The sequence below is a fragment of the Haliaeetus albicilla genome, chromosome 17 (assembly GCF_947461875.1).
Source record: "Haliaeetus albicilla chromosome 17, bHalAlb1.1, whole genome shotgun sequence".
NCBI classification, from domain to species: domain Eukaryota; kingdom Metazoa; phylum Chordata; class Aves; order Accipitriformes; family Accipitridae; genus Haliaeetus; species Haliaeetus albicilla.
This window is the reverse complement of record NC_091499.1, coordinates 16,953,267-16,973,491: the sequence shown is the minus strand read 5'-3', so window position 1 is coordinate 16,973,491 and position 20,225 is coordinate 16,953,267. Positions and strand designations below refer to the sequence as shown.

Genomic DNA, 20,225 nt, shown 5'->3' with positions numbered 1-20,225 from the left:
ATCTAGTCACAAGTTGTATGTTAAATTATTCAATTGTAATAAATTAATAAATTGCTACTTTTTGCATCTTTTTGCTTGGAGCGATGAAAATACAGTATGTGATTTCACTTTTGTTCACAGCTTCAGTTTCAAGTTTACATGTAATAGATGGGTGTTGCAGCTTGCTTGCAGATGAAAATGCTGTAGTGTTTGTTTCGGTTAATTTAATGGAAACAATTTCATTCTGGTTTTGTACTGCTGGATAAGACTTTCTGAGTGATACATCTCTGTGCTTCATGGTTTAGATTCTTAATTTGTGAAACTTCAAAATAGCCGAAGTCATATGCAAGCCTTGCAAGACATGCGCAAGCTGCCTTGGCAGCAAGAGGTCTCAGCATGCAGAGGTTGCTCCTGGAGGGCAGTCGTGTCTCCTGCTCCACGCTGGGAAAGGGCTGAGGCTCAAGTGCGAGCTTGTATTCACGCAAAAAGCATGTGTGTACACTTCCAGGAATGTTGTAAAGGTGGAAGTCTGCGAGCCTCTCCCCTTGCCAAAGTATGGCTGTGCTGAGCAGTTTGGATCCCCTTCTTGAGAGCTCTGGGAATGTTGGCCCCAAGATGATTTGTTGGGTTTTCTTGAGTGGCAAGGAAAAGAGGAAAACCCTGTTTGCCTGCCATTGTCTGTTGCTCTGGGCCGTGTTCCTCACTGGAAGAGGCTGGGAAACAGCTGTGTATTGATAAATAAGTGGTATGCGTGAGAGGGAATTCCCAACCGGAGTTGGCATTCTTGTTTCACTTTGATAACTGTGACAGCAATGCCTTTTCTGTTTTATGTCAAATACTTGGGCTGACACAGTTGGTACTTCCCCTAAAGAAATGTAACTTAAGTAAGATTTTTTCTTTTCTTTAAATTAGACTGCCTTTAAGGATTTTTTTAAAAATAAAATCGGAAATTGAAATGTAGTTCATGCTGTTGTCCAGAACACAAAGGACACCAAGTATAACAGTGAAAATTAACTCTACTATTGATAACTTATCTTTTGGTTTTTTTATGTGTAGCATTTTATTTCATGTTACAGTGGTATTTTCAGTGTAACTCTCATCCTTTAAATTATTAGTTGGCTTAGTTTTTTAAATGTTGTATATTCAGGCATTAAAAACATAAACTAATCTTAAATAAATGAAAAATAACTTGTGAGAAACAAGTAGTGTAAAACTGACAATTAATAGTTCAAATTTCTCACTTAAAAATCAATCTTCTGCTTTTTTCCCATTGCTTTTCTGTTTCTTCCTAAAAAAGCAGCCAAAGTGAAGACACTTAAATTTCATATCAGAATGTGGCACTGTAACAACAATTCATCTTATGTCTGGATTTCCTTCTGTTGTAACAACTGGTTGGCATGGTGCATCATTAAAATTCAAATAGCATTGTGTAGAAATTTCTGCAGAAATGCAGTATGAACATGGATATAAGTAACAGATGAGGGCTGCTAGGTTTTTTTTAGTTCTTAAAAGTGCAGGAGTCATTTAAAGATAAAATAATCAGCTTAAACATGTAAGGGAGGGTTATATAGATTTCCTAATTAACGCATCTTGGAAAATAAACAAAAGCAAAATGCTTGTCATTTGGTACTAATGTGGTGGAATAGTGTGGCAGCAGGATCCCTGCTTTTCACTCGGCCTCTCATAAAGATTCAACTTCACTTCAGCTGTAAAAATGTGCAAATTACATTACTACTACATGACTGACTTTTGTAATTACATTAAGCGATTGAGATAAATCCCAGTGCTGGGTTCCCAAAAGAATGCTTGCAGCTGTGTGATTTTCGCATCTGATCCTATGGTTTGTTGTACCCAGCAATGCCTGCTTTTTTTTTGTTTTGTTTTCTTTTCCCTTTTTTTTTTTTTTTTTTTTTTAGAGGAGTCTGTTTGGTTAAGAGGTCATGTTGGGCACAAGATGGAAGAATAAAGCAAGATTGCTTTCTAGGGTGTACCACCCAGAAATTTGTTTTGTGGAAAAGGTTAGCAGGCCATGATGATTTTCACAGAAAGGCAGGTGCAGTATTGTCCGTGTGGCACACTTGTGAGCTTCACATGGACATAATGCACATGTAGTACACAGAAACCATGCTGAGACATTGCGATCTGCATGTCTGCTCATTTGCTGGAGAAAATAAATTGTTTTGCAGTCTTAAAAGTGAATATTATGCGTATTTTCCTTTACAAAGGCCAAATTAGATGTCGGTGGAGACGTAAGATTGCTTACTCAATTTTTTTATAGAGCAGTTAATTAAATTGGTTTGTGTGGCAATAGAATGGGAAGGAAGAATATTTATTCTTAAATTTTTTAGTTAAATTTATTGTTGGGAAGGTCAAGCAGAGGAATGAGATTTTGCTAGTAAGTTCAGCTGCCCAGATTTGCCAATAGGTGAAAGTTAGAAACTTGGTTTCTATTTTAATGGATATAAATGATGTAAAACAAAGATTTAAAAGGATATAATTTTACATTACAGGTAATAGGTGTTAACTTGTTTGGAAAAACAAATAGTACAGTGAATAACTTTTCAGATTTGCATTTGTCTGTTGATATTAGCAGTTGTCAAAGGATCGCACTGAAAAAAATAATTGCATTCTTTCGTAACTGATTTTCACTACATGTAGTTTGGAGCTTGAAGTCATATAAGTCCAGTCTATCTACTTAAAAATAAAATTAACTAGCAGAATAAAGCAGAATATGTTGATTCCCTAAATCTGAGATACACTTCAGCAAAAAGACATTTCTGTTGTCGGTCATAAATTTTCTTTCAAATTTACTTACTTGTTAAGGGCTGCTGTTAATTATACATGTTGCAAAGAAATGAAAACTGAATCATTGGCAAAAAATTGTTTAGATATTCTGTCATTTTTATCCACGGATTCTTCCCTTTCCTGTCCACGTACTTATTTACTTGTGAGGTGTAGCACAAGTCATCTGAGAGTATAGGATCAAAACTGGTGCTTGAATAGCTTGCTCTTTCACACTGTACAGACGTGTTTTTTAGTTTATAATGTTCTGGCAGAATCAGAGAAATAAAATTGCAGTTTGTAATCTTTAATTCGGTAGGATTGTAACGCCGCAAGAGAAACTGGGCTTTTGAAATGTAAAGCTAGTGACCATTTCAGAAGAGAACTGTGCTGTTTTTCTAAGGGTTAGATTCTCATTGTTGTACAGTGTTGGAAAAAAAAAAAATCCAGTTTTTTAAATAAAAAAGGAGTGCCAGACAATTTAGTAGCATTTCATAATACAGTATGATGAGGACTTGGTAAAAAAAAGGCAATCTATTAACATTGCTTTTACTGTGAAGACCTTCAGCAGAAGTACCAGAGGTTGTATTCAATAGAAAAGGCTTGACCTTGGAATGAAAGTGCACATTCCTGTAACCCTCATTTTTAATTAAAAAAAAAAAAAAAAGTTGCATTGAAAAGATGAGCAAAAATGCTTACTCCCCTTGCTGAAAGAAAAATTGGATGTCATTTATCTTTTTGCTTGCATACCATCTGCAGCCCCAGGCACAGCTCAGTTTCAGCAAGGGCGGCACAGAAGTCCACGTGCGCTGCGAATGTTTGAAATACTGGCAAAACAAATTGATAGGGAACCTGCAATAAGATTTCTGAACGTCTTTTGCAAGTGGATGTGTCAGCACCGTGTGCCTTTGTACACCTGGTCCGGTGACTTGCTCTGACTCACGGAGTGAATCATTGCCTGTGTTAACGCTGGGTTAGGAATCTCAGCCGCACACCCATGAGGCCGGTGCTGTGCAGCTGTGGGACAAAACGATGTCCCCTGCCTCCAGAGAGCTTACGAGACAAGGCTACAGGTGAGCAGAAGTAGGTAAAAAAGGGCTGAAGAAAGGAGTGGCAAGGAAAGTGTGCGCTGCAGGCAAGAGCTGTAGCAGAGGAGCCGTCTCTGACTGCTGTCCTCTTTCCTGTGGGTCTGGTGGGAAGGGGCTTTGCAGGGCGACGTGGGGAAGCTTTGCCGAGCACGAGGTGGTCGGTAGGGTGTGACGAGTCGGACGGAGAGCTGGGCGATGGGTCTTGGCCTCTGGAGCGAGTGCTCCGGCAGGGCGTCCCTGCAGCCAGATGCGCTTTGTCCAGGGAGTCGGGGTGGTGATCAAGGCACAGCCTGGGTGAGAGTTTTCCCTGCGCGACTGGATTAGAAAGGCCACCTCTACAACAAAACTGCGGAAGGAGTCTGGCGGAGAGGCGTAGTCTGAATGCGTGAGCCCCGAAACAGTCACCGTCGGATCCGCGGTGCCCGCTGTGGAGGGACAGGCCTGCCTGGGGCTGGTGTCCGCCATGCCCGAGAAGGGCAGAGAAGTTGAGGGTCACCATGGAACCCTTCTAAAAGATGTAATAGTGAACTACGGACAGAAATTAATCTATGAATTTAATTACTTTTGTGCTTTTCACCCACCTTGCTCTTTTTAACATTAACGAGGTCCTTTATAACAGGTATTACTGCATGCGGATGGATGGCTTGGGCTACTTTTGTCCTGTTTGGCCAGGAGCTGAAGGCCCTTGTGGGCAGCAGCAGATGACAGCCATTTCGATGGAATCCTTCCGCCGAGGCCCTTGTTGTGTCTGTGCTGGCTTAAAAGTCACTTTTCATATCCAAGAGCACGCCTGTTAAAACATTACAGGGTTGCAAGATTGAGTTGGCAAGAGTCCATGAAACAGTTCAGTGCAAATTCACTTTAAAAAATTACATATTAGCCTTTTGATTAATAACAGGCTCGTAGCCTTGGGTTAATCTTGCAGAAGGACCCTCCAGCCCCAATCTGTAGAAGTATTAGCTATCACAGTCATTACCAGCATCTTCTATTAAGACTGACCAACTCTTCACATGTCAACTAAACATTCAGCTTCAGGCCTGTCTGTCATTTGTCACTGAGCTGGGGACACTGAGCGGAGTTAAATTAAAAACTGCTGTCCGTCCTCTGGCTCTGTACGTGTCCTTAAAAATATCTGTTTGGAATGGCAAAGCAACACTTTTCTGTCAAGACTTTTTCAGAGATACGAAAAACCTAGTAGAATATCACATGGATTTTGTTTGTAAAATTAAAAAATCAAGAGGCGGTAATTAAAACCTTCTGAATGAAAGGAGGTTCCTAGACTTCAGTAACAGCATGGAGGCCTTTTCTTAATTTACTACTGCTTCTTCTGATCCCTATACTAATTATCCAGCTTTGTGGCAATTGGATGTCTGGTTCTCATTTATTGTGTTTTATAATTGCATATTCATCCAGCTCTTATCGCAAAGCTGGATGCTTCGGCTTTGTTTTCTCTCCCTTAAATAATTTATATGTAAGGTTCAGCAAATGGAACCTTGCTACTTGTGTGAAGCTGCCATTTAACCATGAAGTGAAATGCTTTTATCGAGTTTGCCCTGCAGATATGGTCCGCTGTGGCAGTGCTGTCCATATTTGGTGGCTGTGCAAGGAGAGCCAGGTGGTGCTGCAAAGCATAGCACAGTGAAGCGTGGACAGATCTAGGTTTGACATTTGTCATCCTGTACTGCTAAAGGGAAGAGAAAAATCTGCTTTTCCATATGCTTATGCTTTAATTTTTGCCTGCAGTTTTGTCCAGATGGCCTTGTGAACATTGTTTACTTTAAGATGCTGTCCCAGATGTTTTTGAATGCCGATGGATAAATGCAACAACTGTGGTATACTAATACACAAATTATTTACACAATTTTGGCTTTTTTTTTTCTCTTTTTTTTTTCTTTTTAACCATCTCTTCTCCCCAGCACTGCTCTGTATGGCACACTTTTCTGAGGGGAAGAAGTCTCCACTTACATTACTAAATTTCTGAAAGTGAGCAGTGCCTTCCAGTTGCAGACACTTGGAGTTCCCATTCTCCTGCTATAATTCTGTTGGAGCTCTGCGTGGGTGGATGAGTCTCAGACACTGTAGCGTGCCCCTTGTAAGCATGTCAATTAAAAGGTGTTGCTGCATGTAGCCCATAAAACAGTGACTGTTTCAGGGTGTGAGCAGCTCCCAAGCTGTTTGTCATTCATTGCGTTCAAAAACACTTTGTCTGCTTTTTCAAGGAGAACTTGGTCTCTTACTTTGCCCTTGTACTGTCTTAATTTTCCACACGAGTGGAGAGTATTTTAAAGCTGTGTAAGCAGTATTACCAAGAACATTTAAAATGTTTTTAAACAGCAAAGCACCTCTAACTGCGTTTTGACAAACTCCGATACAATTTGGAAAAATAATTATGCCTTGATGGCACTATAGGGTGCAGACAGACTGCGTCACAAGCTTGTTGCCAGATACAATAGATATTTTAATGACCCTTTTTTTATTTAATTATATTTTTTCATCTTCTAAGCAAGAAGCTACCTAGAGTGTACATAAAAGAACCTTTTGGCATGAGCATTTCATTAACGTAAATAGGTCTGTTAGTTATTTCTCAAGAACACTTTAATGAGACTTCAATGTGAAACTCATTAGGACAAATACATGAATTCATATGTCAAGACAGAGATTGCAGCATCACAGTTCTTGGCATCTATTAAGTCCATAACTCGTTTACATTGACATGCATTGTTAATCAATATTTAAGACACTGCAGATGTCAGTAATGTTCATATTTAGTCCTGCAACCATGACAATATGAAAGTTGCTAGTAGAATTTGAGGCTAAATATTGTTATCTCAAGTCTTTCCATTACCTCTAGGCTACAAGTTAATGACTGTCTAACTTTGCTGCCCCTCATCTATTTAAATAACAAGGCAAATAGGGAAATATGTGGATGTTATACTGGTAGCATTTTCCATTGCAGTTTTATCAAATTTTTGTTGTTTGAAATTAAAACACTAGCATTGTATGTATTTGGGTTGTGTTAGCAATTCCTCAGGCTGTGACGAAGGGAGGTGAGTCGAGGAGCAAATGTAGCGTTTGGGGAAACTGATAACTCTGATTTGTCTGTTGACCGAGTTGTACAAGGCAATTCAAACAGACCACCATAATTGATAAAGACTTGCAGCATTCAGGTGGTAACTTTTGGTACCTCTTCAAATGCACCAAAAAGCAGCCTTTGTGTGGTTTTTCCAGTGTGTCTAGGAACGTACATCTTAACTGCCTATTGTTAATAAACTAACAAAGCCCGTTTTACTTTATTTATTGCTTGGGTAATTGAAGAAGTTACAGTGTTATGGGACAGTATGATTATTGTGGAAGGTTTTGTTGGATATATGTAGTTGTTGGGGAGAATTTTTTTTTCCCCCGGGGTTAAACTGCTGATGTCTCTTTTTTTTTAAAAATACATAAAGCAGCTTAGAGTACCATCAAGGTGTCTTTCTGCATATGTTAAAAATGATAAATGTGAGCCATGGAAGGACTGAATTGATTAAACTATGCAATTACATAGTAATATTAATCTATAATTTAATTATAGGTTCATCAAAAATCATACGACTCCGTGAAGAAAACAGTGAAACAAGTGAAATACTGAAAGGAAAAAGTTTGGGTAATGGTGCATCCGTTCCAGTTAAAGGAATAAATAATTTAGGAAATACGTGCTTTTTTAATGCTGTCATGCAGGTAAGATGGAAAGATCATACAGCTTTCCCTTAATAGCTTTCAGAAATACTTAATCTGTATAAACTGTGGACTTCAGAAAAGGTTATGACTGCTACCAGTCTTCATTCTGCTTTCTGAAGGCCCTTTTCAAATTCTTTTTACTCCTTGCTATCCAAGCAATATTTCCTGTTATAACAAAAAAGAATTCCTGGATCAGTAGCATTTTTCACAGTAATGAGACATATGAAAATGTCAAGTGTTTTACACACTGCATATGTGTGTGGGTTGTACTCTAGCATATGGTTTTATTTGTAGTTCAGCATTAGGCAGTCGTGAGTAATGCACAGTATTTACCGTACTGGTGGGTGTGAAAAGTGGTACTTTATGCATAATGTGAATGTCTGCACTGTGCATTGTGATCATTTTAAACACCTATAATGGATGCAGTTATAAAAGTACTTTTAGTGATTATGTTTTTTTTTCTGACCAGAATAAGAGGAATGAACTATGCTAATACACTTTTATTGATGTTGAGCGTACAACTAAACCAACATCCTCATAAAAAGCAGCAGCCTTAGCGGGTTTTATATTGGACTGCCCTATTGCTTGTCAGTTGAGCAGAGACATTTTTATGTTTGGAGACAGGAGTGAACAAATGAGAGAAAACTGCTACAGAGGTGTTCTGAACTGGCACTCTACCTTGTGTTTATGGTGGTCATTACAAAACTCAGCAAACAAATAGTAAATTTGTAAGGAGTAGAATAACTGCAAATTATTCTCTGTCCATACTTAGGGCATTGTAGAAACCTAAGTGATCTGCAGTCAAAGCTAACCAAAAATAAAAAACAAAGCTGAGATATGTTGAGTTGGTTTCTCTCTTAAATTCAGAGAGAGAATGCTTTTCAGTGTGCCAAAGCCTTTGTGCTTCTTGGGGCACAATGAGGGAGACTGCAGAGTTTAAAAGAAACAAATGATTACTGATACTAATGTCCGCACCATAAAAAAACCAAACCAAACCAAAAAAAACCCACCCCAATCTTGTTATTCAATAAAAATAACAAAGTTATTACTAGGAAACTATTTTGGAATTACAGAAACAGAATTAGATACAATTGTAGAAACAGTCTGAGATCAATGATCTTGGCTCTTGTAAGGGTGATACCTGCTTTTTCCAGTGGTCTGATTTAAACCTCAGTTGTACATTTTGAAATATGTCTCATTTTGTCTCTCCCTAAAGCTAGAATTTGTAACTAAAGGAAAATGTATACTTGAAAGATCAGCGTGTCTTTCTTGGGTTTATTTCTTTTTTCTTTAAGAACTTGGCACAGACTCATGTACTAAATGAACTGGTGTATGAGATGAAGGAGAAAGGAACAAAGTTAAAAATCTGTCATACTTCAGACTCCCAATTGGTAAGTATGCAGTGAGAAATACAAATTTGGGGAAATGTGGGAAGAAGCTGGAGGATGGGAAATCACATCTCCATTAAAGACATACTCTTACTCTCCTGTTTCTTTTGCCTTTTAATTGTTTAGCTGGTTTATGATATCTGTGAACTCACTCCTTTTACGAAACGAATTATTCAGCCCTGGAGGAGGAGGAATAATCACTTCCTTTCAAATTTTGTGACACTGAAGTAGCAAATGATGCCTGACCTTAAGAAAGTGGCTGGCTTATTTTTGTTTCTCATTTCATTGCTTCATTATGAATGTATGATACAAGAAATAGTGTATTTGGCTCTAGAAAGTGTTCATGAAGTATTTTATTCCAGTCTGTCCCAGACCTTCATTGATAAGGCTTGTAAAATTTATTATGTGCTTCACGGGCCAGAGGATTAAACTGAGAGAAGCAAAATTTCAGTGAGGACCAAATTTCTTGTCCACAAGCTCATTACAGGCATATGGGAAAGAGACTCTTGTGGTTATTATTAAAAGAATATGCTGCTGTTCCTGGTCATGTCTTAGAGACTTGGGTTTTCATAATATGTTGTTGGCAATGAAGATAATACCCCTTTCTCTCTGCTAGCTAAAGAAAGCAGTTTAGAGATGATTTTTTATTCTTTTTTTTTCTTTTTCTGCTGTTCTGGGAGCTTTCTGGTGGTAGTGAGGGTTGAGGGGTGGGATTCTGTTTCAGATACCTCTGAAATGATGAAGATTTCTGTACATTGCTGTCGGTGATGTTCATAGCTTCTCCAGGCAAGAACAGTGTGAAATTTACTGCATTGCTGTCTATATTTCCTCCAGTGGCAGTTCTGGGCAGCAACATGTTTCACTAAGTTATCCTGAGCCACAACGGAGGTCTGGAGCTTGTTTGTGCCCGGAGGCTTAGAAAGCCAGTGGTACGTTGGCTTATGCTTGATGTGAAACTTGCACAGCCATAAGGTTGAAAGGTTGATTTTTTGTTTAATGGCAATGCTTACAATGTAAATAAGATCTTCGGAGCAAAGTCTGTGTTTTCTGGTCTTTGTATGTCAACACAGAATTAGAGGGCTGCAGTAGTCTAACTAATAGTAATGTAGAAACTCCCAGCTTCCTGCTTGGTAAAGGGCATTTTTCCACCTTTTGATGGTGCATTATTTTGATAATGCAAATACTCTATATTCGTGTGTATCCACAGCGCTTATGTTTTGTGTGGATCTGCTTTCTGGGCGAGGCAGCCTCTCTAATTGTTTGTCCGGCAGTTGTAATCTGTTTTTGTGAGAGTCGGGCCAGCAAGTAGGAAGCAGCGTGGTCTTGTATGAACCTGGGAGCGCGTTAGGGAGGGCTGGCGATCTGTGGTCGTTGGGACACATGTGGCATAAGCAGTGCAGGAGCGTCTCCTGCTCTAAGACGGGCTTGGGTGGCTGCTGGCCCGCTCCTTCCAGCCCAGGACCTGCCTGCTGGGGCCAATCTCCCACCAGGAGGGGCTGCGCGGGCTGCGCCCGGGGCCTGTCCCCTGCTGCCGCGGCGGACCTGTGGGGTCTGCTGTCGGCTCCTGCTGAGAACCACCGCCGGTGCCTTCTCGCCACCTGGTTCCTGGAGGAACAGGGTACGTTTCTGTGGCTGTCGGACGTGTGGAAATTTCGATCTGCGGCGCTCAGGCCAGAGAAGCTGGCCACCCCTTTCCTGAGGTGGAGTAGACAGAGTGCAGCTGAGCTCCGTCTTGCGCTGGCCCATGGAGGAGGTCGCCCGCGACGTCTCTCCAGCTGAATTTCAGTGCACATGGGAGTAAGAGTAAAGCAGCCAATACAGGAGGTAGTCTGTTTTGGTGAGAGTCAGACTGGCTCATTGACGTGCCTGTTCCCAAAACTATTGGTTACCAACCAATTTGCTCAACAAGAATTGTTTGGTTTTGCAGCTATTACTACTTAAATAATAAGCTTTCTCTTCAACTATTCCAGTCATGTCGGTGACATCAACATTTAAAAAAAAAAAACAACCCCAAACACTCTTAAGACCGAATGTTACGTTGTTCTTTGTCATAAACATACTAACTTCAGGTAAGTCTTGTGTGTCATTAACTTTGAAATCTGATGTGCAGTTTACCTTTGCTTTGAAGGATCCTTTGGTGGTAAACCTCTCCAGCCCGGGACCTTTGACTTCAGCGATGTTCTTGTTCCTTCACAGCATGAGGGAGGCTGGAAAAGGTCCTCTTTCTCCCAAAGTGCTGTTCAGTCAGCTTTGTCAAAAGTACGTATTGTCAGTATCTTTTACTTATTTATTTATTTTTAATTTCCAGTGATACGTTTCTAAGTGTGCCTTGTCTGTTGTCCTTTCTAAGGTGCCATTAGATTTTTACTGGGCAGTCCAGAAAATGTGTTCTTCATATTTTAAAGTTGCAGGGCTCCTTATTGCGCTCCAGGGTTGTACCTCCTCTTCATGAAATGTATGGCCCAGTCCATAACCACTAGCTTTGAATGGGCTTTGAACTGAGTGCGAGGGGGCAGAAGAGGCCATGGTAAAACTGAAGAAAATAGAATTACTTTTCAGGTTTTGTTGTATATTAGCATAAAGCTGTGCTAATACTGCAAAGTGTATGTAGGTATTTTGAAAAAAAGGCTAAGCTTTTAAATGGGAAACCTCTGCTATGATGTCTGACCTTGGCATCAATTCAAAATTAAAAAGGGTCTAACAAGCAAGGACTTGAAGCAGTACTGAAATGGCATATGGCTCCAGATTGCAAAGAGCTTACAAGCCCTAAAGAAACTCCTGTTTCTTGGTGTGGAAAATGTTTACAGTGGTGCTTTGTAGGTGCCTTCAATTATGATGCAAACAATCTTGCTTTTTAAAACACCTGTAGAAGACCTGTTTAAAAGTTGATACAAATATTTAAATATTGACTTTACAAGTACAAGAAGCTGTAGAAGCAGAGTAACTGAAGGATGATATAGCTGAATCTCACATTTGAAAAGGTTAATAATGCATGTTAATTTATTTGCTACAGTATTATTCTATGGAATTGTAAGTGTTCTGCAGCAAGAGAGTTAGAAGAAAGTTGCAGCAGACTTCATATCTTGCCTTCACCCCTACTTCTTACTTTTTTTAGCCTTGCAGAACACAACTTAGATATAAATCCTTTACTAGCTCTAGTATCAATAATAAAAGTGTCAGCCACATCCTGTTAGCAAGAAATTAGGTGTTCAGGGGCAGTAAGTGGCTGCATGGGTATGACAGAAGGTTTTGGTCTTTTGATTATTCTGTTACTGATGGTGACATGAGCAAGAAAGAAGAAAGGGAGAATTTCAGCAAATTCAGCAGTCTGCAGTGGTGGAAGTAGGAGAACAGGAAATCTTTATCTTTGCAAACTGAATATATTTACTGTACATTAACTTAAACAGTATGAATGCAGAGTTCTGTCATGCCTTTTTTGGAAAGCCTTTTTTAATCTTTTAAAATTGGCTTTCTACTCTTTAGCAAAGCTGAAATGAAAGAGAGAGCACTGCAAGATTTCAGAAGTCCCAGCTAGGGAGAAGTCTGTGTTGCTGCAGTATTCTCTGTAAACTGCTTTTTGAATCCTGCCCAGAGGTTGTGTTAATAAAGTAATCTTAAAGGCATGCACTACTTGTGGTCTTCACATGCATTAGCAGAAACTCTTTTTACTTAACAAGTAAAGTTCAAACAGCGTCTTTCCTAAAGAGATGACAGGATGCATGTGTGAAAGGAAGTACTACACTGAAAAAAAATGTTTGTATTTCAGAGAGATAAGTCAGAGAAAGACATTTAACTACTGGGGAGAAGGGCATGGAAAAGGATGTCTAATAATAATGTTTTGGTTTTATATATTTTACATAAAAGTTTCTGACTCTAGTTGCAACCTTGCCTTGGGTTTTTGTTTTTTTTTAAATTTATTCTCTCCCCATCACAGATCTTGCTGTCTCAGTTCCAGTCTACAGTATACGACCATACCTTTCTTCAGTAAAGAATTTATGAACCAGATTGTACAGATAGCGTAGGATGTACTTGTCTGTGATATGAAGAGTTGGACTCAGTGACGCAGGAATTGTCTTCCCAGTCTTTACCATAACATTATTTCGAATAGTTGCCTGTAGCTTGCAAACAGGGACACGCCCACTGAGTGGTCATGGAGAATATAGACGTTTTATGTAATACTTAGTATAGTCACTTCCAAATCCTACGAGGCTTCTTACAAATGTGAATGGTTGAAATGCTGAAGCTGTCAGCAGGGATGGTATGCTGCTGTTCTTTATGTACTTCGATCTGTCTACTTGTCAGGACTGTTATAGTATGCTATCTAGCCAAAAAGTAACACAGCGGTTTCCTAATAACATTTGTCTTGTGTCTAGCAGAAAGCTGATCCTTTAAAAATGGATACTTTTCCCTGATGACACAATTGGATTATATATATAAAAATATATATAGATTTTGATTAAATTGGTATTGATGAGTTTGGGTGTTTTTTTGTTTTTTAATCTCCCAGCTGAATGATGACATATTTTCATGTTGGATCAGTTAATGCAAGATATAGTAAAGGTAGCTGTATAATTTAACACCTGACATTTGCCCTCATTTCAAGTTCAGTGCTGGAATAACACTTCTGAATTTGATGTCTGGAGTTGCTTTTTTTGATGTCCCTGTAGGACTTCAGGACTCCACCTGCTTGAGATGTTGCATTATGCAAGAGTTTGAATGCTCACATTTGAACTGGGCATCCTTACTCAAAAATGGAAAAGTGCTCAGTGAAAGAAGACCTAAGAAGGCAGGGAAGGAAGGAAAAGCTAAAAAGGAGCGGGCGAAGGCACACAGGACTGCGGTTAGGTGTGGGCAGAGAGCCTGTAAAGAAAGGGAGCAGGTGCTGCCTTGTTCAACTGCAGCTCTGTCACGGCACCGGGTGGGATCCCAAAATCTGCAAGTGAGAAACTCTGCAAGTGGATGCGCGTTTGCTGCTCAGAAGCAGTAAGAGAACTGTGACACAGTCCTTTCAACTGCAGACTGCTTCTTTAAGAGTCTAGGGAGATCATGGCATGAAGTTCATCATCTTGTGTATGAAAGGGTATTTGTGGTGCTTTTTTTTATTAAATAACAAAAGAAAAAAATGATACTGAGTGTTAATTTTATCAAGTGGTGGGGTAGCCAGGTTGAAGAAGGGGAGAAGAAGAAAAGAAATGGATGAGTCTTTCTATAGCAACTGTTTAGCGTCTGGTACTAATTCATCCACTGTTAATTTTGTTAGTGTTGCAGCTGTCAGATGTTTTGCAAGGACAGATTGTGAGCATAGCTACGGGGCCCTTCTGTTGGTTTTCCACTATGCTGAATATCAGGACTGCAGACTTCTGACTTATCTGGAGACTTAGTGACTAATGCAACACTGATGTATTAAGAGGACATAAATTTTATTTCCTTTATTTGTTATGATTGAATAATTTTATTGGTGGAAGAAAGCTTAGATTTGCATAGCAAGTAAATGTTGCAGGATATAAGTGATGAGCCCAGAAAGTGGTTACAGAATTTGGCTGCTTCAAACCCTCATCAAATAATTATTTATAGGGGTATTATATTGCTACATTAACATGCAGGAAAAAATACTTGCCTAACAAAGATTTTATTGGTGGTCACAAAATATACATAGGTCTTCCCTCCTCAGGGAGTATTCATCCTTCCTTCTCAGGTGCAGAAAGCAGAACTCAAGACAGAGGTGGGACTGACAGAATGGAAGTCACGTGCAGTTAGGAATATTGATTAGTTTTGGAGGGAAACCTAAACAATACTTGGAGCATTCCACATTTATCACTTCTGAGAGGAAACGCTAAGAGAAACTGAGATAATGTTGTACAAGATTTAAGGGGTGAAGGAAACAGGATTTTTCTCATTAATTAGGAGTCTTTTTGAGCCTTTTCTTTTAAAATAATATTGCCGTAGAGAAAAAGCTCTTTTTAGAAAAGATTTCCAACTTGCTTATTTTTCCCATTTGACTTTTACCATTTAAAGATAATAGCAGAAGAACATACAGTTGATGTTTCCTTGACTGATTGTGAAGAATTATTTTGGGTCCCTGTCGTGCCTCCATGTGCCTTGCTGACGGTGCTGCGTCATGTTCAGGAGCTGTCTGACAGAGGAGATTGAATCTTCTTCATGCAGCAGCAGTCGAGAGATTGCATGCCTTTATTTCAGTTAACTTTGTCAGAGTTTCTTTAATTTTAGGAACAAGTTAACAAAGCTGGATGGATGAGGTTTATGAGTGCAAAGTAGAGGAATCATCTGCACTTGTTTGAGTTTTGTGTTCACTTCTTCCACTCAGGAGGAAGACTTGTGCAGCATTTTGGGCAACACAAGTATTTGCAATGTGTGTGGTGTTGGTGAACTACATAAGCAATGCTTGTAGATGCAATGAAGGAGAAAACCAATAATTTCATTAGGTACATTGGAGGTGTATCCTCAGTAGCAATGTTCATGTTAACCAGAATAGAGCGTTAGAAGATAAAGCCCGTTTGGAGCTTTAGGGAGAGGTAACAAAAATAGGAAGCCTTCACATCAAGAGGGACTTGAATTTTGGGAGTTTAGGGAGGAGAGGACATGAAAAGGAGGCATGACAGCAAGAGCAGACAAGAAATGATAGAAGATAAATTAGCTCTGCTTATTTAACTGCCCTCCTAAGAGTTCAAGGAGCTGTCTGTGAAACTGAAAGGCAACAGATTTAGAGCCAGGGGAAAAAAAGGGGTTTTTTAACATTTTATAGAGCTAGCCTGTGGAACTTGCTGTCACAGAGCACTGTTGAAAATCTTAGTGGGACTTAAAGGAAGAAAGAAGAATTGGATGTCCATACAAAGAGAAAACTTTTTTTATAGGGTTGCAAGACCTCATGCATAAAGGTCTTCACTTAGCTACCAGCTGGTAGGAAGAAATTGCACCAGACAGATATTTCCATTACTCAGTAAAAAGAGCCGTATTTTCCCTCTGATGGTCAGGTGGGAAATGGCTCTGTTGTAGCATGTCAGCTATTACGTCCATTCAGAGCTACTTCTAACAAGTGCTTTTTGCTCAGGTACCAGAGATCTGGTGCATCGCAAGAAAGTGATGGTGCCTCGTTTTCTCTTTTGGGGGAAGGTGAGACAGAAAAAGATGAAAGAAATCAGCCAGCATGTCCAAAGGAGATAGGACAGGCATGTCTTGTGTTATTTGTTAATTACATGTGGGGGCACGCTCATGTTTGGTTGGGTTTTTTCCTACCAAGCACCTTGTTGTAGCAGAACTCTTAATGTCTGCGGGGCAGGTTTGAGATAAGATTAATCACGGTGATTAATCATGCTGTAGGATTTTGCTCTGTTTTCTGTCATAGTGCTGCATATAACTTGGGATCACTAATGAGAACGATTGCTTTAGGAAGAACAAAACTTTTCAGTCTGGCTATTGTATAATGACAGTGAATAGGTATTTGATAGTGTCACTGGGAAACCTAAGTCCTGTGAATTGTTGTAACTTTTATAAACTGGCCCTTTGCAGGCTTTTTTTGTAACTTTCATTGGTGACTGATCAGTCTTGAGAGATAAACATCTTCATCTGCAGATAAGCAAAATTTCTTCTCTCAGGCTAACATGAAGTAAACATTTTACTTCGCTTCTTTACAGTGTACTGCAGTATTAGAGGGGTTCCTCTGCATTTCGCACTGCTGGAAAAAAATCATATAGCATGTTCTATTTTCTGTTTCCAAGCACTTGTTATTGTTTCTAAAGTTTTCCGAGGTATTAGGCTATCTTCTGCTCAAAGATAGTAATTATTGAAAGGACGATTTTGGAGAGGATTTTTATTAGAGACATAAAGGTATGGTAGTTCTGTGCAGTATGACTGAATGACTGTAATTGTACCTCAGTTTTGCTTTTGAAGCATATTCATTTCTCAAATGAATAGGAGTTCAAATGATAGGAATTAAACGTATTAATGTTTAGAGAACTGTGGGTTTTTTCCCTTTAAAAATTACGTTATTATGTAGGTTTTGTTATTAAAACATTCTAGAAGTAGATCATCATGAAAAGTGTTTCTTTAACTGACAGTCAAGTGATTATAACTGGTCTCCAGATGAGTAACGAAAGGCTAGATAAGTAGTATGCATGTAGATGTCACAGTTGTCCTTCACCACTTATGGCCATTAGCAGGAGTTCAACCTGTTCTGTCATTATCCTGCTGACACTGTACAACAGGTTGTATCGCATTGGCACTGGCTTCCATATGTCAGCACATCTGTGAGCGGTCAACTCAACCAACCATCTTCAAGTCCCCCACTTTTGCCAAGGATCTTGCTTGAAGCATATTTTCAAGGAGACGAGAACGCACATCTTTTAGTTGTCAGATTTCTGTGTATCAGCATGGATTAATTCCTTTTTTTTCCCCAGCACTGGTTTATAAGTGTAGGAAGTTCCCAGTAAATGCATTGTGTGGTGTGAAATTCCCTCCCTTCTTCCTCTTTTTTTATTGTTGTTTTTTGGTTTTCCTTTGTGGCTTCCCCCCAAAACCAAATGTACTAATCTCAAATGTTTTTCCACAGAACATTGGATATTTAGAATTATATACAGTGTTACATAGCATGCATGTACATGAATGACAGATTAACTATATGTTAAGCAGTGTAAACAATTACATCATTTGTCAGTCCAAGTAAATGACTCAAATCTTACATAGCATCTTTACAAGTTGCTTTCCCTGCCATTTCACTTTTAAAGGGGTAGCTGTTACATTCCCATCATCGTTGTTGCCATTAAAATTCAAGTGTGTAGATTTATGTGAGGTTGGAAAAGGATTTAGTATAAGCACAGAGGAGCCTAAATAATCTTGTCCTCGTAGATGCTCTGTATGCCAGTGAAATGAACAACTAAGAGAAACAAAAAAATGCCATGGCTGAGTTCATTTTTTCCGCCTCTCATTTAAGCTGATAAAACTGTGTGGAACATACGGGTGAACTATTTTCCCTTGAAATATCATTTAGTAAATTAATTTTAATCTGAAATGATCATTGTATGTTCATCAGCGGGAGCTTACACTGCAAACCATAAACAGTAACAAAAGGTATGTGTGGGGCTTTTTTCTGATTTGCATTGATGATCTAGTTCTGTGAGGTGTGCCTACAATGAAAAAAACCCTCCTGTAACAGTGATGGAGCTTTTGCTTGCTTTTTTGTCAAGTAATTCTTAATTTTCTTCCTTTTTACTAGAATGTGTCTTGCAGTGGCCCTGCTTCTGTGGCCCAAAAAAAAAAAAAAAAAAATCCCTATTAGTACCAAGATCCAGGTTGTGTAAATGCAAGATTTTGTTTTCTTGCTATACGTTGGAGCTATTAATGTGCCTGTACTGGGGCAGACTGGCTGAATATACTCATTGATTCTCACTGTCTCAGGAGAACAAATTTCTCATAAATAAAACTAACTAATGATAATGCTGCAGCTAACTAACTAGGTTTCTCAGAATTGAACTGATTTCAGTATCTGGCTTAAAAAAAAAAAAAAAATTCTTTCAGATTGCTGGCCATTCAATGAAAGAAGCTATCAGAAAACTGTTTTAGCAAATTGAAAAGTGAAATGTGCATGCATGTAAACATGTGCATGCAGGTACATATGTTATTTATCTTTTTAATGTATATTGAGTGTTTTATTGGATCAAAAACAAAGGTTCAGTGCTTTTCAGAATGTATTTGGTTTTTATAATCAAATTATTTGGAAATAGAACATTTGATTTTAATAGAAGCAAAAAATTGCATTTTAATAATATTAAACCAAAATATTTAATTTTTAAGAGGAGTATTTCAAGTTTGAATTAATTGATTTTTTTTTTAAATTTGAAATTAATTTTTTAGGTTGACCTGCATGTGCAAAAAAAAATTTGACTTTAAAAAGAATGCTTAAAAAACCCACCCACTCAGCTGATTCCAGATTTTATAATAAGTCTCATAGCAGAGCAGCATCATTAAATCATTTTTATCTAGGGATATTGTTAACTTTGTGTCAAAAAGTAGATACAAAGTACAAATGTGAAATTATCATATTTGTAAATGTCAACATGTTGTTTTGCATATGCAGGTCCAGATTTATTCCACTTAATTTTAGGCACTGACCTTAGATGCCTCGTCACCTTAGATCCTTCTCCAGTTACATCCCAAGTGCCTCCAGCGAGCAGTTCAAAACTGAGACCCTTCTATCGCTGTCCTGCCTGTAGCCCAGGGCTGCTGTGCCCTAACTTGGCATCTTGACATCTTGCCCAGCTTTAAGTTCTACTGTTGTAGGCACGTTGCACGCCTGATGCATTTTCTGATCACCTTTAATTTCTCCTATCCACGAGCACAAACTTCCAAGGCAAACCTGAGCAGCTTTAGTGTGTGAGTGGGAAAGAAACTGCATCTTTGGGAACCCTAGAACGGCTGAAGAGCATGGCTGGGCAAGTAAGATCATTGTGCCTGGAGAAAATACTGATACGTATTTACAGCTCATTGTACTGGTTAGCCAGAGCACGCAATCTGAGGCTGAAAATGAAAACTGGCTCAACACGCATTCAATAAAATTGAATAACCAAGTAAGCAGTTGGTTTTTCTGGCTGCTCTTCCAGTTTAATAAAACTCCTGTTTGAGCTCTGCTCAGCCAGTTGTCTCCTGTGCTAGATTTTGGGAGGGGTGCACATGGTTACACCTGCACGTGCTCTTCTCAGTCTGCAGCAAGTCCATTTGGTGGCATTACTGGAGATACAAAAAACCACCCTTTCCACTCCCGTTTTAGATTAATTGGTCCAAGACTGTAATTAAAGATCTAAAGGGTAACTTGCCTGGAAAGACAGGTATGGTTTGACCAGTAAGTTATAGTTAATGTGCGTAGAAATATGTTAATAGTGAATATTTACAGTCTTATTTGGGGTTGCAAGAAGCTGGAGATCCAAATTGTTTATGAGAAGCCTTCTAGCTATGGTTATCTTAGTAAGGATAACAGCTTAAGGATCTATCCACGTATTCATGAGTGTATTTTGCAATTTCTGTGTAATCTGTGCCTGCAAAGTATGCTATTTAGAGTGTATTTAGATGCTGTAAGTAGTGAAAAAAGGAATCTAGTTTTTGAATAGCAGTGATTGAGACTACTGAATGGCTGTCTTATGAACAGATGCAACGTTACCGCTGTGCAATTGGCTAAAACGTCCCTGGTGTAAATGGTAGTGTCGTCTGAAACAGATGTTTTTCCTCTTTTGGCTTATGAGGGTCATGTGGATGCTGTGGGTGG

At 39.0% G+C, this 20,225-nt stretch overlaps 1 protein-coding gene and 1 long non-coding RNA gene across 9 annotated transcripts in view; one reads left to right on the top strand and one right to left on the bottom strand.

Moving 5' to 3' along the window:
• The window catches only part of USP45 (ubiquitin specific peptidase 45), a 54,343-nt gene that overhangs the window by 14,431 nt on the left and 19,687 nt on the right, over positions 1–20,225 (top strand). For 6 of the 8 annotated variants that reach the window (XM_069804923.1, XM_069804924.1, XM_069804926.1 and 3 more), the window contains exons 6-8: positions 7,420–7,565; positions 8,861–8,956; positions 11,082–11,212. In XM_069804923.1, the coding sequence (XP_069661024.1) occupies positions 7,420–7,565; positions 8,861–8,956; positions 11,082–11,212 (373 nt within the window). Of the gene's footprint in view, positions 1–7,419; positions 7,566–8,860; positions 8,957–11,081; positions 11,213–12,887; positions 13,428–20,225 lie in introns of those variants that run through there. The other 2 variants (XM_069804930.1, XM_069804928.1) reach the window with 2 other exon arrangements.
• Positions 1,164–11,169, bottom strand: LOC138689564 (uncharacterized). Its single transcript, XR_011328441.1, has 3 exons — positions 11,069–11,169; positions 4,430–4,638; positions 1,164–4,138 (listed from the first exon to the last, which is right to left on the bottom strand). It is a non-coding gene; the product is annotated as an uncharacterized lncRNA (long non-coding RNA).